This window comes from Chlorocebus sabaeus, chromosome 26 (genome assembly GCF_047675955.1).
Source record: "Chlorocebus sabaeus isolate Y175 chromosome 26, mChlSab1.0.hap1, whole genome shotgun sequence".
Classification (NCBI taxonomy): domain Eukaryota; kingdom Metazoa; phylum Chordata; class Mammalia; order Primates; family Cercopithecidae; genus Chlorocebus; species Chlorocebus sabaeus.
In genome coordinates this window covers 4,666,240-4,690,744 of record NC_132929.1, presented here as the reverse complement: position 1 = coordinate 4,690,744, position 24,505 = coordinate 4,666,240, and the positions used below count along the sequence as shown (strand labels likewise).

Genomic DNA, 24,505 nt, shown 5'->3' with positions numbered 1-24,505 from the left:
TAAAAAAATATAGTTCTGGCCAGGCGTGATGGCTCATGCCTGTAATCCCAGCCCTTTGGGAGGCCGAGACAGGCACGTCAGGAGGTCAGGAGGTGGAGACCATCCTGGCTAACACGGTGAAACTCCGTCTCTACCAAAAACACAGAAAATAAACTGGGTATGGTGGCGTGCACCTGTAGTCCCAGCTACTTGGGAGGCTGAGGCAGGAGAATCCCTTGAACCCTGGAGGCGGAGGTTGCAATGAGCTGGGATCGCGCCACTGCACTCCAGTCTGGGTAACAGAGCAAGACTCCATCTCAAAAGAAAAAAAAAAGAAAAAAAAGAAATATATAGTTCTATCTCTGGCACTACTATTAGCATTTGTTTATTTAAAATTTTCATTTTGGAATAATTTTAGACGTACATGAAAGTTGCAAAAATAGTATGGGGAGTTCCTATGTCTGTTTTATCCAGCTTCCCCCAGTGATGCTAATTTACATAAGCATAGTAAAAATAATCAAAACTATGAAATTAACATTGGTATACTACTAATAAATAAACTACAGACCTTATTCAGATTTTGCCAGTTTTGAAATGCACTCATTTCTGAAGGAGTGTATTTCTATGAAATATTACATGGATAGACTTGTGTAACCATCAGCATAGTCAGGATACAGAACTGTTCCCTCTTCACAAAGAAATTCTCTCTTACGCCTTTTCAGTCACAGCTGCCCACTAATCTTGGAAACCACTTATCTGTTATATTCAATGCTATAAATTTGTCATTTCTAGAATGTTATTAAATTGGTATTGTAGAGTATGCAACCCTTTGATATTTCTTTTGCTCTGAATACATATAAGGCCTTTCAGATACAGTCAAGTTGCTATGTGTAACAACATTTAGTTCCTTTCTGTTGCTGAGTAATATTCTGTTGATTATATGTACCACAGTTTATCTATTTGCATCCATTTGCATTTTGAAAACTATATGGCTTGTTTCTAATTGTAGGTCATTGCAACATAGTTTTGGTATGAACATATGCCTTTATTTCTGTAGAGTAAATACCCCAGAATAGAATAATCGGGTTACATTTAAGGATATATATCACTTTGTAAGAAACTGCCAACCCATTTTGCAGAGTGGTGTATGTATGATTGTACATTTCACTGCACTATGTGAGACTTCCAGTTACTTCATATCCTCTCTTGGATATTGACAATATATTTTCTTTCTTTTTCTTATTTTTATTTTTATTTTTTGAGACAGAGTCTTGCTTTGTCGCCCAGGCTGGAGTGCAGTGGCACGATCTCAGCTCGCTGCAAGCTCCACCTCCCAGGTTCATGCCATTCTCCTGCCTCAGCCTCCTGAGTAGCTGGGACTACAGGCGCCCACCACCACGTCCGGCTAATTTTTTGTATTTTTAGTAGAGACTGGGTTTCACTGTGTTAGCCAGGATGGTCTTGAACTCCTGACTTTGTGATCCGCCTGCCTCGGCCTCCCAAAGTGCTGAGATCACAGGCGTGAGCCACCGCACCTGGTCCATAGTATATTTTCTTTTGTTATAATTTACAATATATTTTATTGTATTTTACATTTCTGTGTATAGTGATACATTTTTGTGACATTAGTTTGCATTTTCCTAATGGCTAATGGTGTTGACCATTGTATTTTTTGTTTATGTGTTTCTTTGCCATCCATCTACTGGTTCAATCTTTGACTATTTTCTAATTGGATTATTTGTTTTCTTAATGTTGAGTTTAGAGAGTTGTTTATATATTCTGGATATAAATCCTTCTGTGGACTTGAGGTTTGCAAATACATTCCCCAAGTCTGTGTCTTTTTATTCTCTTAACAGTATCTTCAAGAGAATAATAGCTTTTAATTTTGTTGAGGTCAAATTGATCAGGTTCTTTCTTTGCTGGATTATGGTTTTGGTGTGTAAGATCTCTCCATCTAACACCATTTTATGATAATTTTCCACCTGTGTTTTCTTTGAAAAGTTTTATAGTTTCACATTTTCCATTTAGAACTTTGAATTTATTTTTGTATAAGGTGTGGGGCTTATGTTGAAGATTTGGGGGTTTGTTGGTGCATGCTGATACCTAATTGCTCCAACATCATTTGCTGAAAGACTATCCTTCCATTGAATTACTTTTGCGCCTTTGTCAAAAATCAGTTGACTGTACTTGTGTGGTTCTAATTCTGAGTTATCTATTCTGCTCCAGTGATCTGTGTGTCTATTCCTCTGCCAAACACCACTGTCTCGATTGCTAAATTGTGCATTAAGCCTTAAAATTGGTAGAGCACACTTTTAATTCACTTTTTTTTCTTTTCTTTTCTTTTTTTTTTTTTTTGAGACGGAGTCTCGCTCTGTCGCCCAGGCTGGAGTGCGGTGGCGTCATCTCTGCTCACTGCAAGCTCCGCCTCCCAGGTTCACGCCATTCTCCTGCCTCAGCCTCCCGAGTAGCTGGGACTACAGGTTCCCGCCACCACGTCCGGCAAATTTTTTTTTTTTTTTTTTTTTTTTTTTTTTTTTTTTAGTAGAGACGGGGTTCATCGTGTTTGCCAGGATGATCTCAATCTCCTGCACTTGTGATCTGCCCGCCTCGGCCTCCCAAAGTGCTGGGATTACAGGCGTGAGCCACCGCGCCTGGCCTTAATTCGCTTTTTTCAAGTTATTTTTTCTTTAGCTGTTCTAGTTCCTTTGCTTTTCAATATAAATTTTAGAATCAGCTTGTCTATATCTAAGGTGGCCAACTTTTTAGAGTCAACCCAGACAGAATAAATCATAATAATGTAACATATAATAATTATACACATTATTACTTTAGTATATCATATAAAATAGAGGTTTCTTTGAAAGTATTATTCTATATGATTTATTTTTATGTCACACGAACTGCATTTCTTTATTTATTTATTTTAGAGACAGGGTCTCACTCTGTCACTAGGCTGGAGTACAGCAGCTCCATCATAGGCCACTGCAGCCTCAATCTCCCAAGCTTACATGATCCGCCCACCTCAGCCTCTGGAGTAGCTGGGACTACAAAGATGTGCCACCACACTTAGCTAATTTTAAAATTTTTTGTAGAGATGGGGTCTCACTATGTTGCCTAGGCTGGGCTTGAACCCCCAGCCTCAAGTGATCCTCCTGCCTCAGCCTCCTGACATTTTTTTACAAAACAAAAATAAGACCAATTAACAGTGCTAAGTAGTAGTAATTAATGATAGGCTTAATAAACAAGCAATATATGTGAAAAATATAACAATGTTTTATATTTCTTGTTACAGCAATTTATTTTAATTCCTTATTGCATACCTACATATTGTAGGCTATATTCAGTCATTCTTAAAATATGTAATCATGGCCGGGTGCAGTGGCTTATGCCTGTAATCCCAGCACTTTGGGAGGCCGAGGCGGGCGGATCACGAGGTCAGGAGATCGAGACCATCCTGGCTAACACGGTGAAATCCTGTCCGTACTAAAAACACAAAAAATTAGCCGGGCGTGGTGGCAGGCGCCTGTAGTCCCAGCTGCTCTGGAGGCTGAGGCAGGAGAACGGCATGAACCCAGAAGGCAGAGCTTGCAGTGAGCCGAGATAGGGCCACTGGCTCCAGCATGGGTGACAGAGCAAGACTCCGACTCAAAAAAAAAAAAAAAAAAAAAAAATATATATATATATATATATATAAAATCATATGACTTTTAGGAGGAGAATGTAAATTAAAACTGACTATAGGATCTTCTAATATTTAATTTTAAAGTAAGAATGACATGGTTATTTCTGTCCAGTGACACAGTGGAATATATGTTTTTTCTTCTTCCAAGTTTCCTTTTTGGTAGTATTTCTCTATACTGCCTACAGCCTTCATGATATCTTTCTTGTATTTCATGTGGTGATAAAATTGAGTACAGTCAAACATATCATTCACTTTGACTTCCTGCTCTGTACTCATCAAGTCCACATTACATTGATTCCAGTGGTAAGTGTGATGTAAAAATATAGCTAAATATGTTCAAGAAAAGAGTGTTTGGACATAAGATATTTAGGATTTTACCTACCAGCAGAAGCAGAGTTTTGTGTTTGACTGAATTCATGTCCAGCTTTCAAAAAAATTCCACCCACTTTGTATTTAGAGGGTTGTTTTCGTAGACTGTTTGTTAATGAGATCATTTGCATCTAGAGATCCATTATATAGGCTGCTGACACGTAAAAAAGTCCATGATTTATGAACATTCATAAGTGTATTGGATGCCATCATAAGTTAATCCTCTTTCTCATGAAAATGTTTTCAAAGCACAGAGGTAATTTGCAGTTGTGAAATCAAATTTGTATTCTAAATAATTTACGATTTCTAAAAAGAAATTGAGAAAGTTCTGTTTAAAACTGGCCTGGCGTGGTGGTTCATGCGTGTAATCCCAGCACTTTGGAAGGCCATGGTAGGTGGATTTCTTGAGGTCAGGAGTTCAAGACCAGCCTGACCAACATGGTGAAACCCCATCTCTACTAAAAATGCAAAAATTAGCCAGGTGTGGTTGCATGCCTGTAGTCCTAGATACTCAGGAGGCTGAGGCAGGAGGATGACTTGAAACCGGGAGGCAGAGGTTGCAGTGAGCCGAGATTGCACCACTGCACTCCAGCCTGGGTGACAGAGCACTATTCTATCTCAAAGAAAGTTCTATTTAACTTAGCTGATCTTTTCTGATGACCTTTTTTCGTGTTCTGAAATAGTACCATTTTCCTAAAACATGAGGGTTTTTTGTTCATCTTGTTTTTGCTATATTAGTTTTTGTTGCAACCAGAACACAACAACAAGTAACTCAAATGCAACCAGTTTATCATTTTCTAGGCTCCATATGACCTCTTCAAAGATCACCAGCAGTTTTGGGAAAAAAGCATTGTTCTCCCCTTCTCATTGTTCTTCCCTTCTCATTGTTCTCGTCCTTAATGTGCTTTCAGATTAGAGAGCGTTCTTCTTTTTTCATACTCTGAAACCATGATTTTATGGCAGGCTAACATTTTGGTATCTTTTCTACGGCTGGCCACAATGCAAGCTGTCTTGTGGACACAGGGGTAAGGATGCTATCTCCTGCCATTTCCATAAAGCCAGAGTTATGATTCTTGTTTCTGCATGTTTTTAGACAACTGAAAAGTAGTGAAAAACTTTAATTATGAAAGTCTTAAAATCACAAATAAGCATGCCAGTCTCCTTTTTAGCAGTTCTATATTAACTGTGTGTGAGGCATTTAGTAGGTAATATCTTTTCTTAGGTAAGAAGTTCATAGACTAAATGGAATTTGGCAAATTAACATTTGTGCTGTCTACCAGATATGCATATAGATGAGCAAATTCTAGTACGGATTTGGAAAAGATATTAATAATCTTTTGTTTCATGATTTTTGTGGTTTAATGAAAAGTTTCATAGAAACCAAGAAGATAATTTAAAGTTCCATTTTTCAAATAAAAATGTCTAAAAGGTGGGGTGCATTTTTTTGGTTATTATTATTTGATGCATCACTTGCTATACTGTAGGGAGCATGATTGACAGTAAGACCTGTCAGAGTCAGCTCTACACTGTAAAGAACCAATGTATCTATTATCAAAATTTCTCATTTTGTTTGTTGAAAGGACATTTTCAATGCAACTTATAAGTTAACGTAAATCAATAAAATGATATAATGGGTGTGCTGGTTTGTGTGGTACACCAAAACAAATTCGATGTTTTAGTTTTCCAGAATATCTGCTTCTAGTTACTCTGCACTTTCTCTCTGGGTAAATGGGTTGCTCCAGTGCAGGGCTATGATTCTCTGTCTTGAGCTAGGCATCTTTATTAATTGTAAACCTCATATCTCTTTTACGATGTGTCACTGAATGTTCGAATACTTTTAAAGGTAATGTAACTTTACTCATTTTCAAAGAGAAATCAATAAAATGATATAATGATGTGTGCTGGTTTGTTCGGTATACCAAAGCTAATTCAGTGGCTGCTATTTTCCACTGAGCATCAGTGTCTGTTTAGGAGACCAAAAATCAAAAAAATAACAGAAATAAAGAAAAGGAAAAAATTAAAGAAACTTTTGTTCCCTTTAGAATTACGTGCTTATATCATCCTTAAATGGTAAAATTTAGTATTCACACAGAGGGATGATAGTGAAAAGACACAAAAAGAAGACAGCCATCTGCACCATCTACAAGCCAAGGTACACACCTTTGTAATCCAGTTGTCTGCGTCCTTCATGTACCATTAAAATAACACAACCGTTTAGCCTTCTGGACTATGCTGCATTGGTATTGTCATTGTTTGTGTTTTCGCTATCTGAATTATGAGAAAATATGGTCACAAGGTTGATAAAGTTAAAAACTGAACCAGCACCAAATTGATTCAAAGTAGAACAGTGAATCAAGTCAAATGCAGACAAACACTCATGATCACAACATGCTTCATTTACAGATTTAAGTCGCAAGAGTTAAAGTGATTCATGATTTGCAGCTCACAGTAATTCACCGATCACTGTGAACTGCAAATCGTGGTTATCCACATCAGTGGTCAGGAGAAAACAGTGACAGCAATTACAAAGAAACAGATAATATGCGCTGTCTCCATTTGGCAGTAAAATGCATACAGCCCTTGTTTGGGTAATGCCATATGGGTTTTCTAGTGTTTTCTCCAATCTTCTTTTCTCATAGCCAAAAATTTGGGGTTTTTCACATCCCACAGAGGGGATTCCTAGAAAGTGGGACTTCCGGTGCCAAAATCAAGACAATTTGAGATAAACTGTTGGGATTTTGATAAAAATTGCATGAATCCTACAGACGTGTTTCATCTGTTTACCATGTTAAGTCTTCTGATCTATAAACATGATATTTCTCTCCATTTATTTAGGTGTTCATTGATTTTTAAATCAGTGCTTTATAAGCTTTTCAAAATAGAGATTCTATACGTTTTGATGTATGTATTCATAAGTACTTTTGAGCTATTATAAATGGTACTGAGTTTTAAATGTTTAAATTTCTATTTCCAAGAGTTATTGCTGGTATATAGAAATATAATTGATTTTGACCAGGCACGGTGGCTCACGCCTGTAATCCCAGCACTTTGGGAGGCTGAGGTGGGTGTATCACGGGGTCAGGAGATCCAGACCATCCTGGCTAACACAGTGAAACTCTGTCTCTACTAAAAAAAAAAAAAAAAAAAAAAAAGAAAAACAAAATTAGCCGGGTGTGGTGGTGGGCGCCTGTAGTCCCAGCTATCAGGGAGGCTGAGGCGGGAGAATGATGTGAACCCAGGAGGCTGAGCTTGCAGTAAGCCGAGATTGCACCATTGCACTGCAGCCTGGGCTACAGAGCGAGACTCCGTCAGAAGGGAAGGAAGGGGAAGGGGAAGGGGAAGGGGAAGGGGAAGGGGAAGGGGAAGGGGAAGGGGAAGGGAAGGGGAAGGGGAAGGAGAAGGGGAAGGAAAGAGGAAGGGGAAGGGGAAGGGAAGAGGAAAGGAGGGGAGGGGAGGGGGAGGGAAGGGAAAGGAAGGAAAGAAGGAAGGAAGGAAGGAAGGAAGGAAGGAAGGAAGGAAGGAAGGAAAGAAAGAAAGAAAGAAAGAAGGAAAGAAAGAAAGAGAGAAAGAAAGAGAGAAAGAGAGAAAGAGAGAAAGAAAGAAGGAAAGAAAGAAAGAAAGAAAAGAAAAGAAAGAAAGAAAGAAAGAAAAGAAAAGAAAGAAAAGAGAGAGAGGGAGGGAGGGAGGAAGGAAGGAGGAAGATTGATTTTGAATGTTGACCCTATATCTTGTGACCTTGCTAAAGTCTCTTATTAATTCAGGTATAGTTTTTGGACGTTATTTGAGATTCTCTACATAGACAATTATGCCATCTGCAAATAGAAGTAGCTTTATTTCTTCATTTTCAACCTGTAAGCATTTTACTTCCTTTGCCTATCTTATTGTACTGGCTAGGACTTTCATCACCAAGTGGAAAAGGAGTGATAAGAGTGGACGGCATACTCCACCCTTCCCTCCAGTCTTAGAAGGAAGCATCCAGTCTTTGGACATTAAACACACTAAGCAATGTTAACTATAGTAGTAGTTGTTGTTCTTTTATAATGTGCTTTACCAGGTTGGTGATGCTCTTTTCTGTGCCTAGTTTGCTGAGAGCTTAATAAAAGCTCATAATAAATGAATGGGAGTTGAATTTTGTCAAATGCCTTTTCTGCATGCATTGATATGATCATGTGGTTTTTCTAAAGATTACAGAGATGGTGAATATATTGAGTCTTGCATTTGTGCAACAAATAAGAAATGTGGTGGTGGTACCTTGTTCGTATCAGTAAATTAAATTTTCTAATATCTGCTGGAGTCTGCCATGATAGATTCTCCTGGGAAGACTTTCCCTACCTTCTCCATTCAATGGGACACATCTGGGACTGTCTTTCTCTCTCATCACTTTCCTTTTCTGTCTTAAATTTTGACTTTCCCTGACACTCCTCTGGGAAAATAGAAGCACCATCAGCTTCCTGCCATAGATACAAAAGGTATACATCAATCAGTCATTTCATACTTCTGTCTCATTCCTATGGAAGATGCATTCCCAATCCTGTATAGTAACTCTATTTTATAATATAGATCTTACCATATCTTTAATACTGGTATCTCTCCATCAACCATTGAATATACACATCATTTATATTCACATCCTGCTCCATACTTAATTCACTGAAGTTTGGTTTCTGTTGACATCTATCCCATTGAAATTGTTCTTCATAAAATGAAAATGATCTCTTTATGAGGAATTTCAGCAAACGCTTCTTAGTTATTTTATTGCTTCATGTATCAACTAAATTTAACAACTATCCAATCCCTCCTTTGGCATTTCTAAAACTACATTCTCTAAATCTCACTTATTCCTAATCTCTTCCCACTGTTTCTTGATATTATTTGAGAGTTATCTTTCTGCTTTTCCGTGTAATATTTGTTCTCCTTAATGCTCCATCCTGCATCTCTTCCCTCTCACTCTCCGAGGTTCCCAAACTCATATGCCTTTAGGAACAAAAAGGAACACAAGTACCCGAGGATAGCTGGTGTAAGTGTCTGAGATGAAGCAGAAGAGTGCCTGTTCTGCCTAAACTGCTCAGGAAAAGCACAGAATACCTTTGCAAATCCATCCCTTCCCATCCATAGGTTCATGAAATGTTAAACTGCATCTTTTCTTATGCATTTATCCCTAATCAAATGGACATCTCTGTTTAGATGCCTGGCATTTACGTTAAACTCAAAACATATAAAACGAACTCATCATCCTCCCACATAAATCTGCTCTCTCTTTTCTCACAAACTCAGTAACTGATATGACACACAAAATTGTGCATGTCAGAAACCTGACCATAAACCTGATTCCTCCATTCTTATTTCTAGCATTTCATCGATCATCCATTTTTGTCAATGTAACCCCCAATTATTTCTCAATTTTTCAATTAATCTCCATCTTCATTATTCATTCCCTAGTTAAAGCTACCATTATCTGTCACCTGAGTGAAGCCTGAACACATGGCATGCCTCTGAACTTAATCTCCTTTATTCCCTTCTCTTTTCAGCAAAGATCCTACTAAATGCAAATAAACCTCTCAAATACTTCTGATAATTCAACAGCGTTTGACACTATTGGCGACTTCCTCTGGCTTGAAATGCTGCTATTTTGATTCCCATCTCTATCACTCTCCTGGCTTACTTTCTATCTCTTAACCAGGTACTGTTTTTAGTCTCCGTGGCAGTTTTTCCTTCAATACTACACGTGGGAATGTCTTAGCTTCTCAGAATATCTGCTTCTAGTTACTCTGCACTTTCTCTCTGGATAAATGGGTTGCTCCAGTGCAGGGCTATGATTCTCTGGCTTGAGCTAGGCATCTTTATTAATTGTGAACTTCATATTTCTTTCAGGATATGTCACTGAGTTTGTATAAACTCTTTACTGTTTTCACCCAAAACCTGTTCTTTACCTCCCTTCTCCATTTCATCAGATCACACTTACGGCCGGGTGTGGTGGCTCATGTCTATAATCCCAGCACTTCGGGAGGCTGAGGATCGCTTGAGCCCAGGAGTTTGAGACCAGCCTGGCCAACATGGTGAGATTCCACCTTTACAAAAAATACAAAAATTAGCCGGGTATGGTGGTGTGCTTCTGTAGTCTCAACTACTTGGGAGGCTGAGATGAGATGATCACTTGAGCCTCGGAGGTCAAGGCTGCAATGAGCTGTGATCGTGCCAGTACACTCCAGCCTGGGCAACAGACCGAGACTCTGTCTCAAAAAAAAAAAAGAAAAAAAAGAAAAAAACAGAGATCACACTATTCACCGAGTGCTCAAGCCCGAAACCTGAAAGTCAGGATCTAATCTTCTTTTTTTTTTATTTATTATTATTATACTTTAAGTTCTAGGGTACATGTGCATAACGTGCAGGTTTCTTACATATGTATGCTTGTGCCATCTTGCTGTGCTGCACCCATCAACTCGTCAGCACCCATCAACTCGTCATTTACATCAGGTATAACTCCCAATGCCATCCCTCCCCCCTACCCCCTCCCCATGATAGGCCCCGGTGTGTGATGTTCCCCTTCCCGAGTCCAAGTGATCTCATTGTTCAGTTCCCACCTATGAGTGAGAACATGCAGTGTTTGGTTTTCTGTTCTTGCGATAGTTTGCTAAGAATGATGGTTTCCAGCTGCATCCATGTCTCTACAAAGGACACAAACTCATCCTTTTTTATGGCTGCATAGTATTCCATGGTGTATATGTGCCACATTTTCTTAATCCAGTCTGTCACTGATGGACATTTGGGTTGATTCCAAGTCTTTGCTATTGTGAATAGTGCCGCAATAAACATACGTGTGCATGTGTCTTTATAGCAGCATGATTTATAATCCTTTGGGTATATACCCAGTAATGGGATGGCTGGGTCATATGGTACTTCTAGTTCTAGATCCTTGAGGAATCGCCATACTGTTTTCCATAATGGTTGAACTAGTTTACAATCCCACCAACAGTGTAAAAGTGTTCCTATTTCTCCACATCCTCTCCAGCACCTGTTGTTTCCTGACTTTTTAATGATTGCCATTCTAACTGGTATGGGATGGTATCTCATTGTGGTTTTGATTTGCATTTCTCTGATGGCCAGTGATGATGAGCATTTTTTCATGTGTCTGTTAGCGGTATGAATGTCTTCTTTTGAGAAATGTCTGTTCATATCCTTTGCCCACTTTTGGATGGGGTTGTTTGTTTTTTTCTTGTAAATTTGTTTGAGTTCTTTGTAGGTTCTGGATATTAGCCCTTTGTCAGATGAGTAGATTGCAGAAATTTTTTCCCATCCTGTAGGTTGCCTGTTCACTCTGATGGTAGTTTCTTTTGCTATGCAGAAGCCAAAATTGACAAATGGGATCTCATTAAACTAATCTTCTATGTCCCTTACCTATCCATCCTCCATTCCTCAGTTGAGCCCCAAATATATCCTCCTTCATCATATCTACATCATCTTCATCTTTTAGCAGACTCTCAACTTTGATGCTTTCCCTTCTCAATTCATTCTGAATATACTAAGGAGGGCAATATTTTAAAAACATAATGTCAGTTAGATGAGTCTGCAAGTCCTTGGTGGTTTCCATTTACTCTTTACATACAATCTGCCTGCTTACCATCGCCTCCAGGGCTGCCCCGATACCTTCCTGTCTCTCCTGGTTCTGAGCTTTTCCTTCCCCTCACAACCCCAGAAAGCACCACTATTATTAGTATGATTTCTTGAGCAAATAACGAAACAGGCTTATAAATAACAAACTGACTTTTTAAAAAATTTTACGTTTTTCTGAGATAACTCGAAATGCCAAAGTGGTACAAAATTCAGAGCCAAAAGCCCTAATTCTATTCTCATGACCATTGCCATGAAATGAATGGAAGTTCTAATCTACATGACCTGATTGCTCAGAACTGATTAAGTTCTCATATCTGATCTAAGCACTGCAGCAAGGAGATAGAATTACTCTGCTTGTCATAACCTAATCAGGGCCCACCCATGGTCAGTAACACCCTCAAATGAGTACCAGACACAGAATAGGAGATGAGAAAAGAATGTTTTGGAGGTTTTACTGGTTAGGGATGCTTTGAGCTGCAGAAAGCAAGCAAAAAACGCACAAGACAATAGCTTAAAGAATGGGATTTTATTCTACATGCCAAAAACTATAGATACAAGTAGGTGGCTATTGGTATTTGTCCAGCAGTTTGTAGATGTCAGGCTCAACCTCTCTGTGATTCGTTTGACTGTTTTTTTGTTTGTTTGTTTGTTTGTTTTTTTGAGACGGAGTCTCGCTGTATCACCCAGGCTGGAGTGCAGTGGCATGATCTCAGCTCACTGCAAGCTCCGCTTCCCGGGTTCACGCCACTCTCCTGCCTCAGCCTCCCAAGTAGCTAGGACCACAGGCGCCCGCCACTGCGCCCCGCTAATTTTTTGTATTTTTAGTAGAGACGGGGTTTCACTGTGTTAGCCAGGATGGTCTCGATCTGATCTCCTGACCTTGTGATCCGCCTGCCTCGGCCTCCCAAAGTACTGGGTTTAGAGGTGTGAGCCATCGCGCCTGGCTCGTTTGACTGTTTTTATACTGTCGTCATAGGAGCAGCAATAGCTCCTGACTTTCCTTATACATTCCTGGAAAGAGAAACAGATGTAGGAAGGCAAAGTACGGATAAACTTCTCTGTACATCTCTTGACTGGAACACAGCGAAAGACCAAGAAGTTAAATATTTCACTTGTGCAGCCTCAACTGTGGAGACAGACAAGAAAAGACAATAGGGTGTTGCATTTTGCTCAGCCCATTTATAATGCTCTTTCTTGTGGTAAAGGCTACCAGAAAATCTAGTTAATTCACTCTGGGCCTTCATATATATGTATGTATATATATTATACACATATATGTGTATATATACATCTGTAATTTACATATACATACATACATGTGTGTATATATGAGAAAATATATACACACTATATATACATACTATATATACACATACTAGATATACATACTAGATATACATACTATATATATATGTTCTTTCTGCCTGGATTTATCTTGATCTTCCCTTTGATCTTTGCTAACTCTCTTGTTATCTTTCAATTAATTATCAGCTTAAATTTCACCTTTTCAGAAAATTATTTCTTGGGCTACCTGCCCTAGTTTGTCTTCTCAACCATTCTCTATCAATTTAACCAAGTCATTTATTTAAATGAAACATTTTTTGTAGAGATGAGAGGTCTTGCTATGTTGCCCAGGTTGGGCTCGAACTCCTGGCCTCAAACAATTCTTACATGTTGGCCTCCTAAAGTGTCGGGATTACAGGTGTGAGCCACTGTGCCTGGCCCTTTTTTAAATCATATAATTTGTATTTGAAGTTTCGTTTGTACCTTTTTGTTGTGCTCTATCAATGCAAAGTTTATAAATAGGCCAAGCGTGGTGGCTCATGCCTGTAATCCCAGCACTTTGGGAGGCCGAGGTGGGCGGATCACGAGGTCAGGAGATCGAGACCATCCTGGCTAACACAGTGAAACCCTGTCTTTACAAAAAATACAAAAAATTTAGCTGGGCATGGTGGTGGGCACCTGTGGTCCCAGCTACTCAGGAGACTGAGGCAGGAGAATGGCACGAACCCAGGAGGGGGAGCTTGCAGTGAGCCAAAATGGCGCCACTGCACTCCAGCCTGGGCAACAGAGCGAGACTCCGTCTCAAAAAAAAAAAAAAAGTTTATAAATAAACTACTTGAGGCCAAGAGCCATCTTGTTTAATTCACCAAATTGTACCAGTCCCTAGCACAAGTCAGCCATATCGTTGAAGTTCAAGAAATCTCTATTGAATAAATACATAAACAAAATAATTTATACAGCAAACAGGAATCTGTAAGATTTTTTAGTATAAAGTTGGTGGGCTAATAGAACAGACATGAAACTGTTTAGATATGGGAAAATATGTAATATAGTTAAGAGCTCCAAACCCTGAGTAGCTGAACCAAAGAATAATTGGGCAAATAAAGAGATGAGGAGGGATGTTTTAGACCCCTCATTAGAAAGCAGACAACAACAGCAGCAATAAAAAAACAAAGGTGTCTGTTCAAAAGAAGGCTATACTTCAGCATGGCTTCTTCTAAATCTGTTAGCCTTTCATGCGATTCATATCAGCCCTCTTCTTTGTCACATCTTTGAGGAAATTGACTGTGTCTTCAGCCAGCATGCGTTTTTTTTTTACCTAGCCTCTAGTCAATTCTGAAATTTATTTCCCTTCTCCTTTTTACTCTATTTATTTTGAGAAACTCGTTTTATAGCCCCATATGCTTGTGTGTGTGGTCACACAGCAGATCCCAAGACACAAAGAGAGCCTCCTCCCGACTTCACCCTTCCGCACACCGCTTTCACGTTGTTAATTGCTTCTCATCCTATAGAACCAATTTATGCCTCACCCCTCAAGGGCAGTCTGAGTCGTGTGCACCTGTTTGTGCCTCTTTAGGCCCCACACTTCTCCTAGGATGGCACTCACTGCACTGAAGTGTAATTATTTTTATTCACCTGCTTCTTTCAATTCAGTGAATGCTCAGCAAGCACAGGACAATGTCTATTCTGTTCACTCTTGCATCCCTACCTCCTAGCCCTGCCTCTGCAGCATATTAGGCACTCAGTACGCACTCTGAATGAATGCATAAAATAGCATGTAGTAATTTATACAACTATAGCAGGGTCCAAGGATGCCAATTTCTATTCACTCTTGCTAGTACAGGATATTCATTTTTATTATATATTTGATCAATTCATATAGACAAAGTATCTTTACTTAATTAGTGAGATTGTATTTGTTTTTCATTTTCTCATTTGATGTTTGTGTTTACTATTAAGGCACTGACCTCTCTGTGTCCTTGGCCCATTTATCTAGTAATAAGTTGTTTCTTTCTTGCTTTTTTTTTATATATATATACTTTATAGGGCAAATGCACACAACGTGCAGGTTTGTTACGTAGGCATACATGTGCAATGTTGGTTTGCTGCACCTATCAACTCATCATTTACATTAGGTATTTCTCCTAATGCTATCCCGCCCCCACCCCCACCCGCCACAGGCCTCAGTGTGTGATGTACCCCACCCTGTGTCCATGTGTTCTTGTTCTTCAACTCCCACCTATGAGTGAGAACATGCGGTGTTTGGTTTTCTGTCCTTGTGATAGTTTGCTTAGAATGATGGCTTCCGGCCAGGCGCGGTGGTTCACGCCTGTAATCCCAGCACTTTGGGAGGCTGAGGCGGGCAGATGACGAGGTCAGGAGATCAAGACCATCCTGGCTAACATGGCGAAACCCCGTCTCTACTAAAAGTACAAAAAATTAGCCAGGTGCGGTGGCTGGCACCTGTTGTCCCAGCTACTCAGGAGGCTGAGGCAGGAGAATGGCGTGAACCCAGGAGGAGGAGCTTCCAGTGAGCCGAGATCGCACCACTGCACTCCAGCCTGGGCAAGAGAGTCAGACACTGCCTCAAAAAAAAAAAAAAAAAAAAAAAAAAAAAGTAAAGCGGAGGTAATGTAGATAAGTAGAAATTAGTGAGTGAAAGAAAAAAAAAAAAAAGAAGGCAGAAAAACAATGGAAGCAAAAGCTTGTTTCAAGAATCATTGCTACAAACACTCTAACAAAATAACCCAGTATCTAGTAGTTTTTCTAAAAAGGAAAGTGATCCACTCATCTCGTCCTCCCAAAGTGGTGAGATTACAGACATGAGCCACTGCACACCCACCCTACATTACCTCTACTTTATTATTATTATTATTTATTTTTTGAGATGGAGTTGTCCTCCATCTCATTTATTTTTTGAGATGGGGTCCTCTTGCTCTGTCGTCCAGGCTGGAGTGCAATGGTGTGATCTCGGCTCACTGCAAGCTCCACCTCCTGGGCTCACACCATTCTCCTGCCTCAGCCTCCCGAGTAACTGGGACTACAGGTTCCCACCACGCCTGGCTAATTTTTTTGTATTTTTAGTAGAGACAGGGTTCCACCGTGTTAGCCAGGATGGTCTCATCTCCTGATCTCGTGATCCACCTGCCTCGGCCTCCCAAAGTGCTAGTTTACAGGCGTGAACCACTGCACCCTTTATATTGGCTAATTGTTGTCGGCCACGTATGGTTTCGTTTTCTCATGTGGATGGGTAGGTCTTTTCTAATATTTTGAGTTACTTCACTTACATAACAAATATTTATCAAATGCATCCATTATGGCCCATCCTTACATCAAGTATCAAGGAAATAATGAACAGGATACAGACAATTCTAACCCTTAAGTATGTAACAATCCAGGAGGAGAGAAATAAAAGGCACATAATTATAACCAGTATGTGTATTTTGAGTGCATTTAGAACATGGCTGTGCTTACAGGTTAGGGAGAGCGTTCTCCCAGTAAGTAGTGTTCATGAGTTGGTCAGGTAAGACTCAAGTTGGAGAAGGACCTAAAAGGGTTTTCAAGCACAGGAAATATTTAACTGCATAAGAAGTTCACTTAAAAGATTTCTATTTAATAATGATACTGCTTACAGTTATTTATTTCCTCTCAGGACAGCTTACACTAGGTGTCTTTATATTTTATATTAAATTTGCAAAGATCCCTTTTCCCTTCATGTCTTTCATAAAATGAAATTAACAAATTGAAATACGTTTGCAGGTGTTTGTGAAGAAATGAGGTTCCAGCTGGCAGGTAGAAGTTCACATGTTATGGGGAGTTAGGGGAGCCTCTCCCACCCACAGCAGTCTGGCCTTCAGCACACTGTCATGTTGGACTGCAACACTGAGGACCTACTGACCCCTTCCCCACTGACCCATCCCAGGACCTGGTAGGTGAATCTTTTGGTAAATGTTTGACCAACTCTCCAGTCTTTCCATGTAGAGCCCAGCATGAAAATCCAAGAGAGCTGCTGGGTGCTCTCTCCCCGTGCCCAAAGCTGCTATCTCTGCAGGATCAGGTGTGATGAAGTAAACTCATTTCACATCTGGAAGCCTCTTTCTCTAGGTCTGGCTGCCTCCTAGGCAGCATTGGGGAAGAGTCGCTCTGCCCCATGCCTTACTCCTTTCTCACATTCTGACATTCTGTTTCTCCTGTAAAGGCTAGGTCTTCTATGGCCTGGCTAGGGTGCTTGTGTGAATGAACTTGGGACAGCTTTGGAAAGGGTGGTTCTCCGTGCCTCTCACAGCAGAGAGGGAAAGTGGACACAAAACAAGGAGTTAAATGGGGATGTAAAGGGACTGTTTGCCTAGTGATTTCTGGACTTGACTGCAAGAAGTACACAGGGGTTATAGCTCCTGCAAGGCATCAATCCAGCAGTGAGGGGAGTATTAAGGCATTAGAGAAAATGACCAGCACTGTGTGTGGCAGGAACAACAGCCCATAGTCCTACTCCAGAAACAAAACATCCTGGATATCCCCACAATTTTAAATGATAAGGGGCAGATTTATTTTGATTCTGGAGAAACTTTTTGATGGGTTGTGGGGAGGTAAGATTTCTAAACAATCCTAACACTTCTGAAGCGGTGAGACACTCACATTGGTTTTGTGTAAGAGGTGCCATCAAAGCCAGGTCACTCCTGCCTGGGTGATTGCAGAAATGTCCCCCTTTCCCCACAGAACCCCCTTTAAATATTTCACCGGAAGCTTTTAAACTGGGATGGATTTCATCTCAGCATGAACAGGGGCTTCAGCATTTCCAGCACCCGCCCCCACCTGTTAAGTAGTGCCAGTAAGTGTTGGGAATTCCAGCTCCCAATCCAAATTATAATTCCCTCACCCTAATAGGACTCCCAGTTTACTTCTTTGAGGTGTTATGTGACACGTGTCCTCTTCATTATTAGTCTTCCACAGAGTTTCTGGCTTTGGCCAAATGGTCTTTCCCACTCTTTTGTAGTTTAAAGGACTTCTGTTCTTATTAAAGCCCCTTTTCTCCCCCTTACCCCTTACAGGACTAAAAATTCACAAAGAGATTTTTCTTCAGGCATTGCCCCTAAAGCCCACTCGTAGCCCATCCCATCCTCTGAGGATTACCTAGTGGCTCACCGCTCCTGATGGGCAACCCACCTCCCTCTCTTAGGTGTCTTGTGTGTTTGTCAGAGAAAGCACCTTCACCTCCAACCCTCAGGAAAGATTACGTTTCCAATCCCAGCTTCACTGCTCAACAGGAATATCACTTTATTAGGTTAATCTCTCCAAAAGTAAGTTTCTTAATTTGCACAATCAGAATGATATTGCTTTCTCCAAAATATCCTAAGAATTAGAAAAATAAAATTCCTAGCCTTTTTGTATGTGTGGCCCATGAACCCATGTGAGTGTGGGCTCCCACATGAAATTTAAAGTTAAAAATCAATAACCTAAAAACCACAGGGTGTAGGGGAGTTGAAGGCAGGTGGGGACAAATGTGGACTCTGGATTCATTCTAAGTTCTAGTCCTAGCTCCTTCTCTTATTAACCTTTATGAGCTATGGAAAGTTCATTACCTACATTATTCCTGTGTTTCCTCCATGGTGCAGAGGCAGTTGGTGCCTGCCTGACAGGCCTGTTGTGAGGATTAGATAAAAGGAGAAAAATACATGTCAGGGCTCATGTACAATGTCTCACTCTTTAAGTGCCCACAAAGCATCTATTAATTTTAATAAAATGTAGAAACTTAAGGGAAGGAAATTATTTTTGGTTTTTATTCCCATAGGATGTGATTATGGACAATCTTACTGTTTTTTTATGCTTTTCTATATTTGTGCAGGTTTTTGAAATAAATATGAGTTACACTTAAAGACAAAACTACAAACTTCACAAATTAAGGAGTAATCATGAGTAGCGATTTTCCCACCCCATTAGGGGAAATAGTTATATCTGTGTATACTGTAAAATAGAGAATTGTCTCACTCCCAACCATACTGCTTTGTTAAAATGATAACGTACACTTCCAGAAATGATTGTATCACAAGAATCTTTAATGTTTACTTTAAAGTTGACTCACGGTGGGGTTGTATATGTGTTTAGTAAAGTGTGCCAAGTGCTCTCACATTGAGACCAGTCCAGTTCAAATTAGTTTACTCCACGAGGATGTTTTCAGTCCCCAGCAAGGTCATGAGGGCCTTGACATTTCTTGGTTAGGCCGGCTTTGCTGGTGAGTTTTTCCAAACTCTGCAGGAGCAGTCTACCCCAACACACATGTCAGTCCCATGTAAAATAATCAGATGGAAACGTTCTCAATGTACTTCATCAGTTTAGCACGTCTCTGATACAAAAATCCAAGAAAGGTACCACAAAAGCGAAAGCACCAACCAAGCTTACATAGAAACAAACATGCATACATCCTAAATACTACACAATAGTACCCAAATGAATACAACATTGCATTAAAGGTATAAAAGCACTGTACTGAAAACGTAAAAGTTACACGTGAATACTGCACTGTAAATCCTGAACACTCTAATGACCCACCCCCACCCTTCCACAGCCCCGGTGAGGGTCAGAGACCATTCATCTGCCTCCAGACTCGGCTAGTCCTCGGAGACGCTGCTGCGAGGGCAGTGGGCAGTGGGATTAGCCTCCCGCAGAGCTCTGGCCTCCTCCAGCGCTTCTCTGTATCGGGAGGGCCAGGCCTGGGGGTCTTTCTTAAAGACCCTGGCCAGGAACTCCATGATTTGCAGCTTGGTGATTTCGCGGCTGGCCCGGGAGCCCCAGAAGAACTCGTACTCGGGCGGCTCCACGTACGGGACGCGCTGGTACTTCAGGTAATTCTGCTGGACGAACTCCTCAGTGATGAGCTTCCGCACGTCCCCGAAGGTGGAGTGCTTCTTCCAGGGCCGCAGCCCCAGGATGCGGAGCACGTTCCAGACCGCGCTCTCTCTGGCGCCGCGGCCCTTCACGTAGATGAGGCTCAGGATCATGAGGAGGAGGCCTGTCATGGGCATGCGGTTGCTCAGCGCCACCCTGTCCAGCTCCTCGGGCTCCAGCGCTTTGACCAGCGCAAACTCCATGGTGTGCAGGCTGGTTAGCCTCAGGTGCAGCCCGAACACCCGGGCGAGGATGAGGCTGGTGCGCCGGAGGATGCTCCTGCACCACTTCTTGTAGCTGCCGATGACATCTTTCACCATGTCTGGAAACCAGATGATCATCTTCTTCTGGTCCTTGACCAGCACGTACCACATGAGCTCGTGCGCCTTCTGCACCAGCTGCGCCGGGGCTGGCGGGGCCGGGCCGGGCTGGGCCGCGCTCGGGGCCTGGTGGGCGCGGCCCTCCTCCGCGGCCTGCTGCAGGGCCTTCGGGTCGTCCTCGTCGCTCGGGGCCTGGGGAGGCTGCGCGGCCTGCGGGGCGGCCGTCGGGCCTAAAGGAGGGCTCTGCGGCTCTGCCAGGGTCTCGGACGGAGGAACCCCCTCCGGCACCCCAGGGCTGCTGTGCACCTCGGAGCTGGGGGCCTCGGCTGCAAAGTTAGGGTCGCTTAGATCCTTACTTTGTTCTGACATGTCTGCGCCGTCTGGCAAGGGCAGGGCCTCTGCGTCCAGGAGCTCTTCGAGCCTGCGCTCCCTCCGCGGATTCCTGGAGAGGAAGTGCGCGTTGCTGTGCGCGGCGCCTTCCGCAGCGGCGGGCAGGGCGGGGCGGCGGCGGGACGCGGCACTGCGCCTGCGCGACCGCAGCCTCGGCCAGCGGCTGGGGGCGGGCGGGGCAGCGCGGAGCCCCGACGGGGAGGGTCCCTGGCTAGGCTTCACCTGCGGGGAGAGTGATCCCGGGGTTTCCCGTTTGGGCTGAGGAGATCTAGGGCAGGAGAAGAGTGCGATGGATGCGTACTGGAGAAGGGGCCAGTTTAGGGGAAAGATGATAACTGAAGTTTTTGGGATGTTGGGGTCAAGTTTCTTGGGAAACGCTTATCTGATATATCCAGAATTAAGTTAAATATGAGAGTCCCAGAGAAAGGCCTGGGCGGCTGTGTAAACTTGAGCTTTATGCGAACGAGTGAGAGGAACAGTCGGGCTTGTCCAAGAAAATGTGTAAAGTGTATGTCTGAGGTTGGAATCCTGAGAAATTCCAATAAAAAATGATTGACTCCCTCCCTACCAAATTAGAGGGGTTATAAGAAAAGGAGAAATGCAGCGTGTCCTTAACGTAATTTCCTGTCAACCCATGTGAACTGTGAACTTTTTAAGTAGGCAGCGGACTTAGAGCATCATTAATGCTTTAGTGGGCATAAAGTTGGGTTTTACACTTCCTTTGGGTCACTTTGCTTCCATTTTATTTTTTTCCATACTTAGTCCATAGCAGAAGGATTGCTATATCTTTTAGCACAAACTTGTATGATAATGCTTTTTCCCTCTGCCCAGCACCCTCATTCTCCGATTCACCTTCTCCCAGGACCCTCTCTGAAGCTACTGAGTCCTCCACGTTGGAAGCCACACCCAAGTCCTCCCTGAGATTAAAAAAAAAAAAAAACTAGGTCTCATGGGTAATATCTGGTAGTGTCTCTGAGATGACCCAAGGGTAGCAGGGGCAACATGGGTAACCCTGTTTTCCAAGTATAGAAAACAGATTCCCACTGGGCAAAGACAAAACTGTCACTCCTACAGGCTCTCCATGAAAAGAAGGGTCATTGCTGGAGCCTCTGAAACCAGGGGCCTTGATGCTGCTTCAGCATCCTTGGTCTGGGCTGATGTGGTCCTTCAGCGCATCCAGGGTTTCTTCTCATCAGTAGCTTCTTAAATATGCTGTCTTAAGTCTAATTATTGCCACTCGAAGTCAAAAGCACATTTAAAAATTGTCTTAACATGTCTAGAGTCCTCACTGTGAGTATATATCTTTTCCCACTTGTCACTTTATTTTTCCTCAAGCAGGTTGATGTTGAAGGGTTTTCTGTGCTCTCTCTCTTTGGGTTTGCATGCACATAACACTTTTGGCAGAGCCATTCCCACACCAGTCTTTCCAACAGGCTCTTTAGCTTCACACTTCACCAGGGTAATTCCTAGATATCAGTCTTAGTTGGAATTATTTCAACACTTTTCTCCTTCTCCTCATCCTCCTCCACCTCCTCCTTCTCCTCTCCGTCTACTTCTCCTTCTCCTTCCTCTATTTATGGATATTTACCACTTTCTTGGGAGCATCTTACAGAAATATGCTAATTCATTGTTTTTAAGAATGTCTCTTGAACAGACTTATTGCCCCCATGCTTCTTAAATATAATCCTCATTTATTGCATTTAAATCTCCATCAATATTCTTCTTTATTTTATTTGGGTATGTATTATTTTCTAACTATTTAAATAAAATATTTAGGCCAGGTGCGGTGGCTCACGCCTGTAATCCCAGGACTTTGGGAAAGCAAGGCGGGCAGATCACCTGAAGTCAGGAAGTCGAGACCAGACTGGCCAACATGGCAAAACCCCGTCTCTACTAAAAATACAAAAATTAGCCGGGTGTGGTGACGGATGCCCTTAATCCCAGCTACTTGGGAGGCTGAGGCAGGAGACTCACTTGAACCTGCGAGGTGGAGCTTGCAGTCAGCTGAGAGCATGCCACTGCACTCCAGCCGGGGCAACAGAGCGAGACTGTCTCAAAAATTAAATACATAAAGAAATAAAATATTTCGTTCGTTTGACGTATTTTTTAATAATAAAAGTGTTTGAACCTACTATTTAAATCTCAACTTGGCTTTGGCCATAGGCTATGGTTTTTAACATTGTGATCTCATTCAAACTACATTCTCACATTTCACCCTCTGAGATGTAATGGATTCTTGAAATTAAAGTGCAAGCTTAGGGCATGACAACAATAAAAGGTGGCTCTGCTGAAGTGAGTATCGGTGCTCTGGCCAGAGAGCTGCTTGGATTTCAGTTGCTGCCTGGGCAGGACTGGATAATGGAGCTTCTACCTGGACTTCGTTCTAGTGAAGTTGCCAGCATCCACAGACTGTGCAGAAAGGCTCTCCTGCGGCACACAACCCACTGCGCTTCTGACAGAAGGGTTGTCCAGTGCTGTACCTGGGCCTGTCGATGAAGACCACCCTGAGAGATTACACTCGGAAGGCTTAAAGCCTTGGGTGTGATGCATGAGTCTAAAACGAAGCACAGCCTAGATCTTGGAGCCCAACTGTACATCTACTAAAATGGTATCATCTTCCTCCTGAGGAATGAAGAGGTTCAATCCCCTCCCCCCCCGCCAAAATCAAATTAATGGGAGTAGGAGTTTGGGTAGGTGGGGTAGTGGGACAAAATAAAGCCTGGGATAGCCTGTAAGTGAGGAAAGCAGGCATGCACCTGTGCAATGAGATAGATGGGTCAGTAGCTTGATGGCTTCCTAATAAGGTATGTGCCCATGAGCCAGAGATTCTGACCTTCAGAGTAATAACAGAAAGGACCAAAGACACTGTGAGAAATGAGAGGAAGCTAGTACTTGGGAGGCATCCACAACTACCTTGACCCAAGGCTCGAGACGTGGGGCGGAGCTCTAATGCTGCCCTGAGGGTCATGGGATAAATACATCTTGCTGGGTGTCTCCAGGGGAACCCCTATTTGAGAAGGGCAATAAGTCCTCTCAGGGCCAGCAGCTTAGCGGAAAAGTGTGAAGACTACAAAAATATATCTCAACTACTCATTAAATCAAAATTCTGTAAATAGAAGTCTGTGAATAGATACAGAATATATATGGAGAAGCTGTAACTTAAAATATTCTGGAGCAGACAGTTTTGCTGGTGGGTTACTTCGAACTCTGTAATGTGGAACAGATTACACAGCTGTGGAATAGGCTGTTCTTGGCAGACCCAGGAACAGGAGGAGAGGCCAGTCCCAGCCTTGGTTTCCATAGTGAACAGAGAAAGGGGGGTTACCCCAGAGCCTCTAGTGGGCAGTGCGCATGCTCGCAGTGCAGGGGCCCAGAGGCCCTGGATGAAATGTGAATCCTCTGGCTCTTCCCTGTCCACATACGCAGCAGCCTCCACCTTGGAGCCCCTAAACGGACCCCAAATGCCTTTCAGGCCAAGGATCTTAAGCAGAGAATTCACTTTAATGTGTTCAGTAAATATTGAGCAATACCTGTCATGTGCCTGAAATATTTGCATTTCAGAAAAGTAGCTCAGTCTGAGGGAAAAACCCATTGCAGCTGGGCCCCTGTTTTTGTTAGAAAACATTAAGAAGTGAGGACAGGCAGTGCTGCTTTACAAAGTTGGGAGGGACTGGCCCCTGGCCTCTCATCCCCAGCCTCCCTAGGGGGCCACTGCTCATGCTCATCCATTCGCGGTCCATCGCATTCCCTGAAATGGGAGACCTTTCAGTCCTGCCCAGCCCCAAGGAGCAGCTCTCTCAGATAGTTAAAGAGACTAGGGTGTCTTCTGAAAGGTCACCTGCATACAGAGTAAGGTTAGAGTTTGGGGCAGGTGGACAAGCAGAGGTAGAGCGTCCTTAGGGGCCCCTTCCCAGGAATCCATGTGATGGGCGATGGCTTGCATTTCATCTTCATTCATCAACTGTTTACTACATTACATTACATTTCA

General features: G+C 42.3%; 1 protein-coding gene across 1 annotated transcript; it reads right to left on the bottom strand.

Moving 5' to 3' along the window:
* Positions 1 to 18,957: 18,957 nt before the first annotated feature.
* On the bottom strand, positions 18,958 to 20,610 carry NDN (necdin, MAGE family member). Its single transcript, XM_008017380.3, has one exon. The coding sequence runs from the start codon at positions 20,494 to 20,496 to the stop codon at positions 19,531 to 19,533; it is 966 nt and encodes a 321-aa protein (XP_008015571.2). The 5' UTR covers positions 20,497 to 20,610; the 3' UTR covers positions 18,958 to 19,530.
* Positions 20,611 to 24,505: the final 3,895 nt, after the last annotated feature.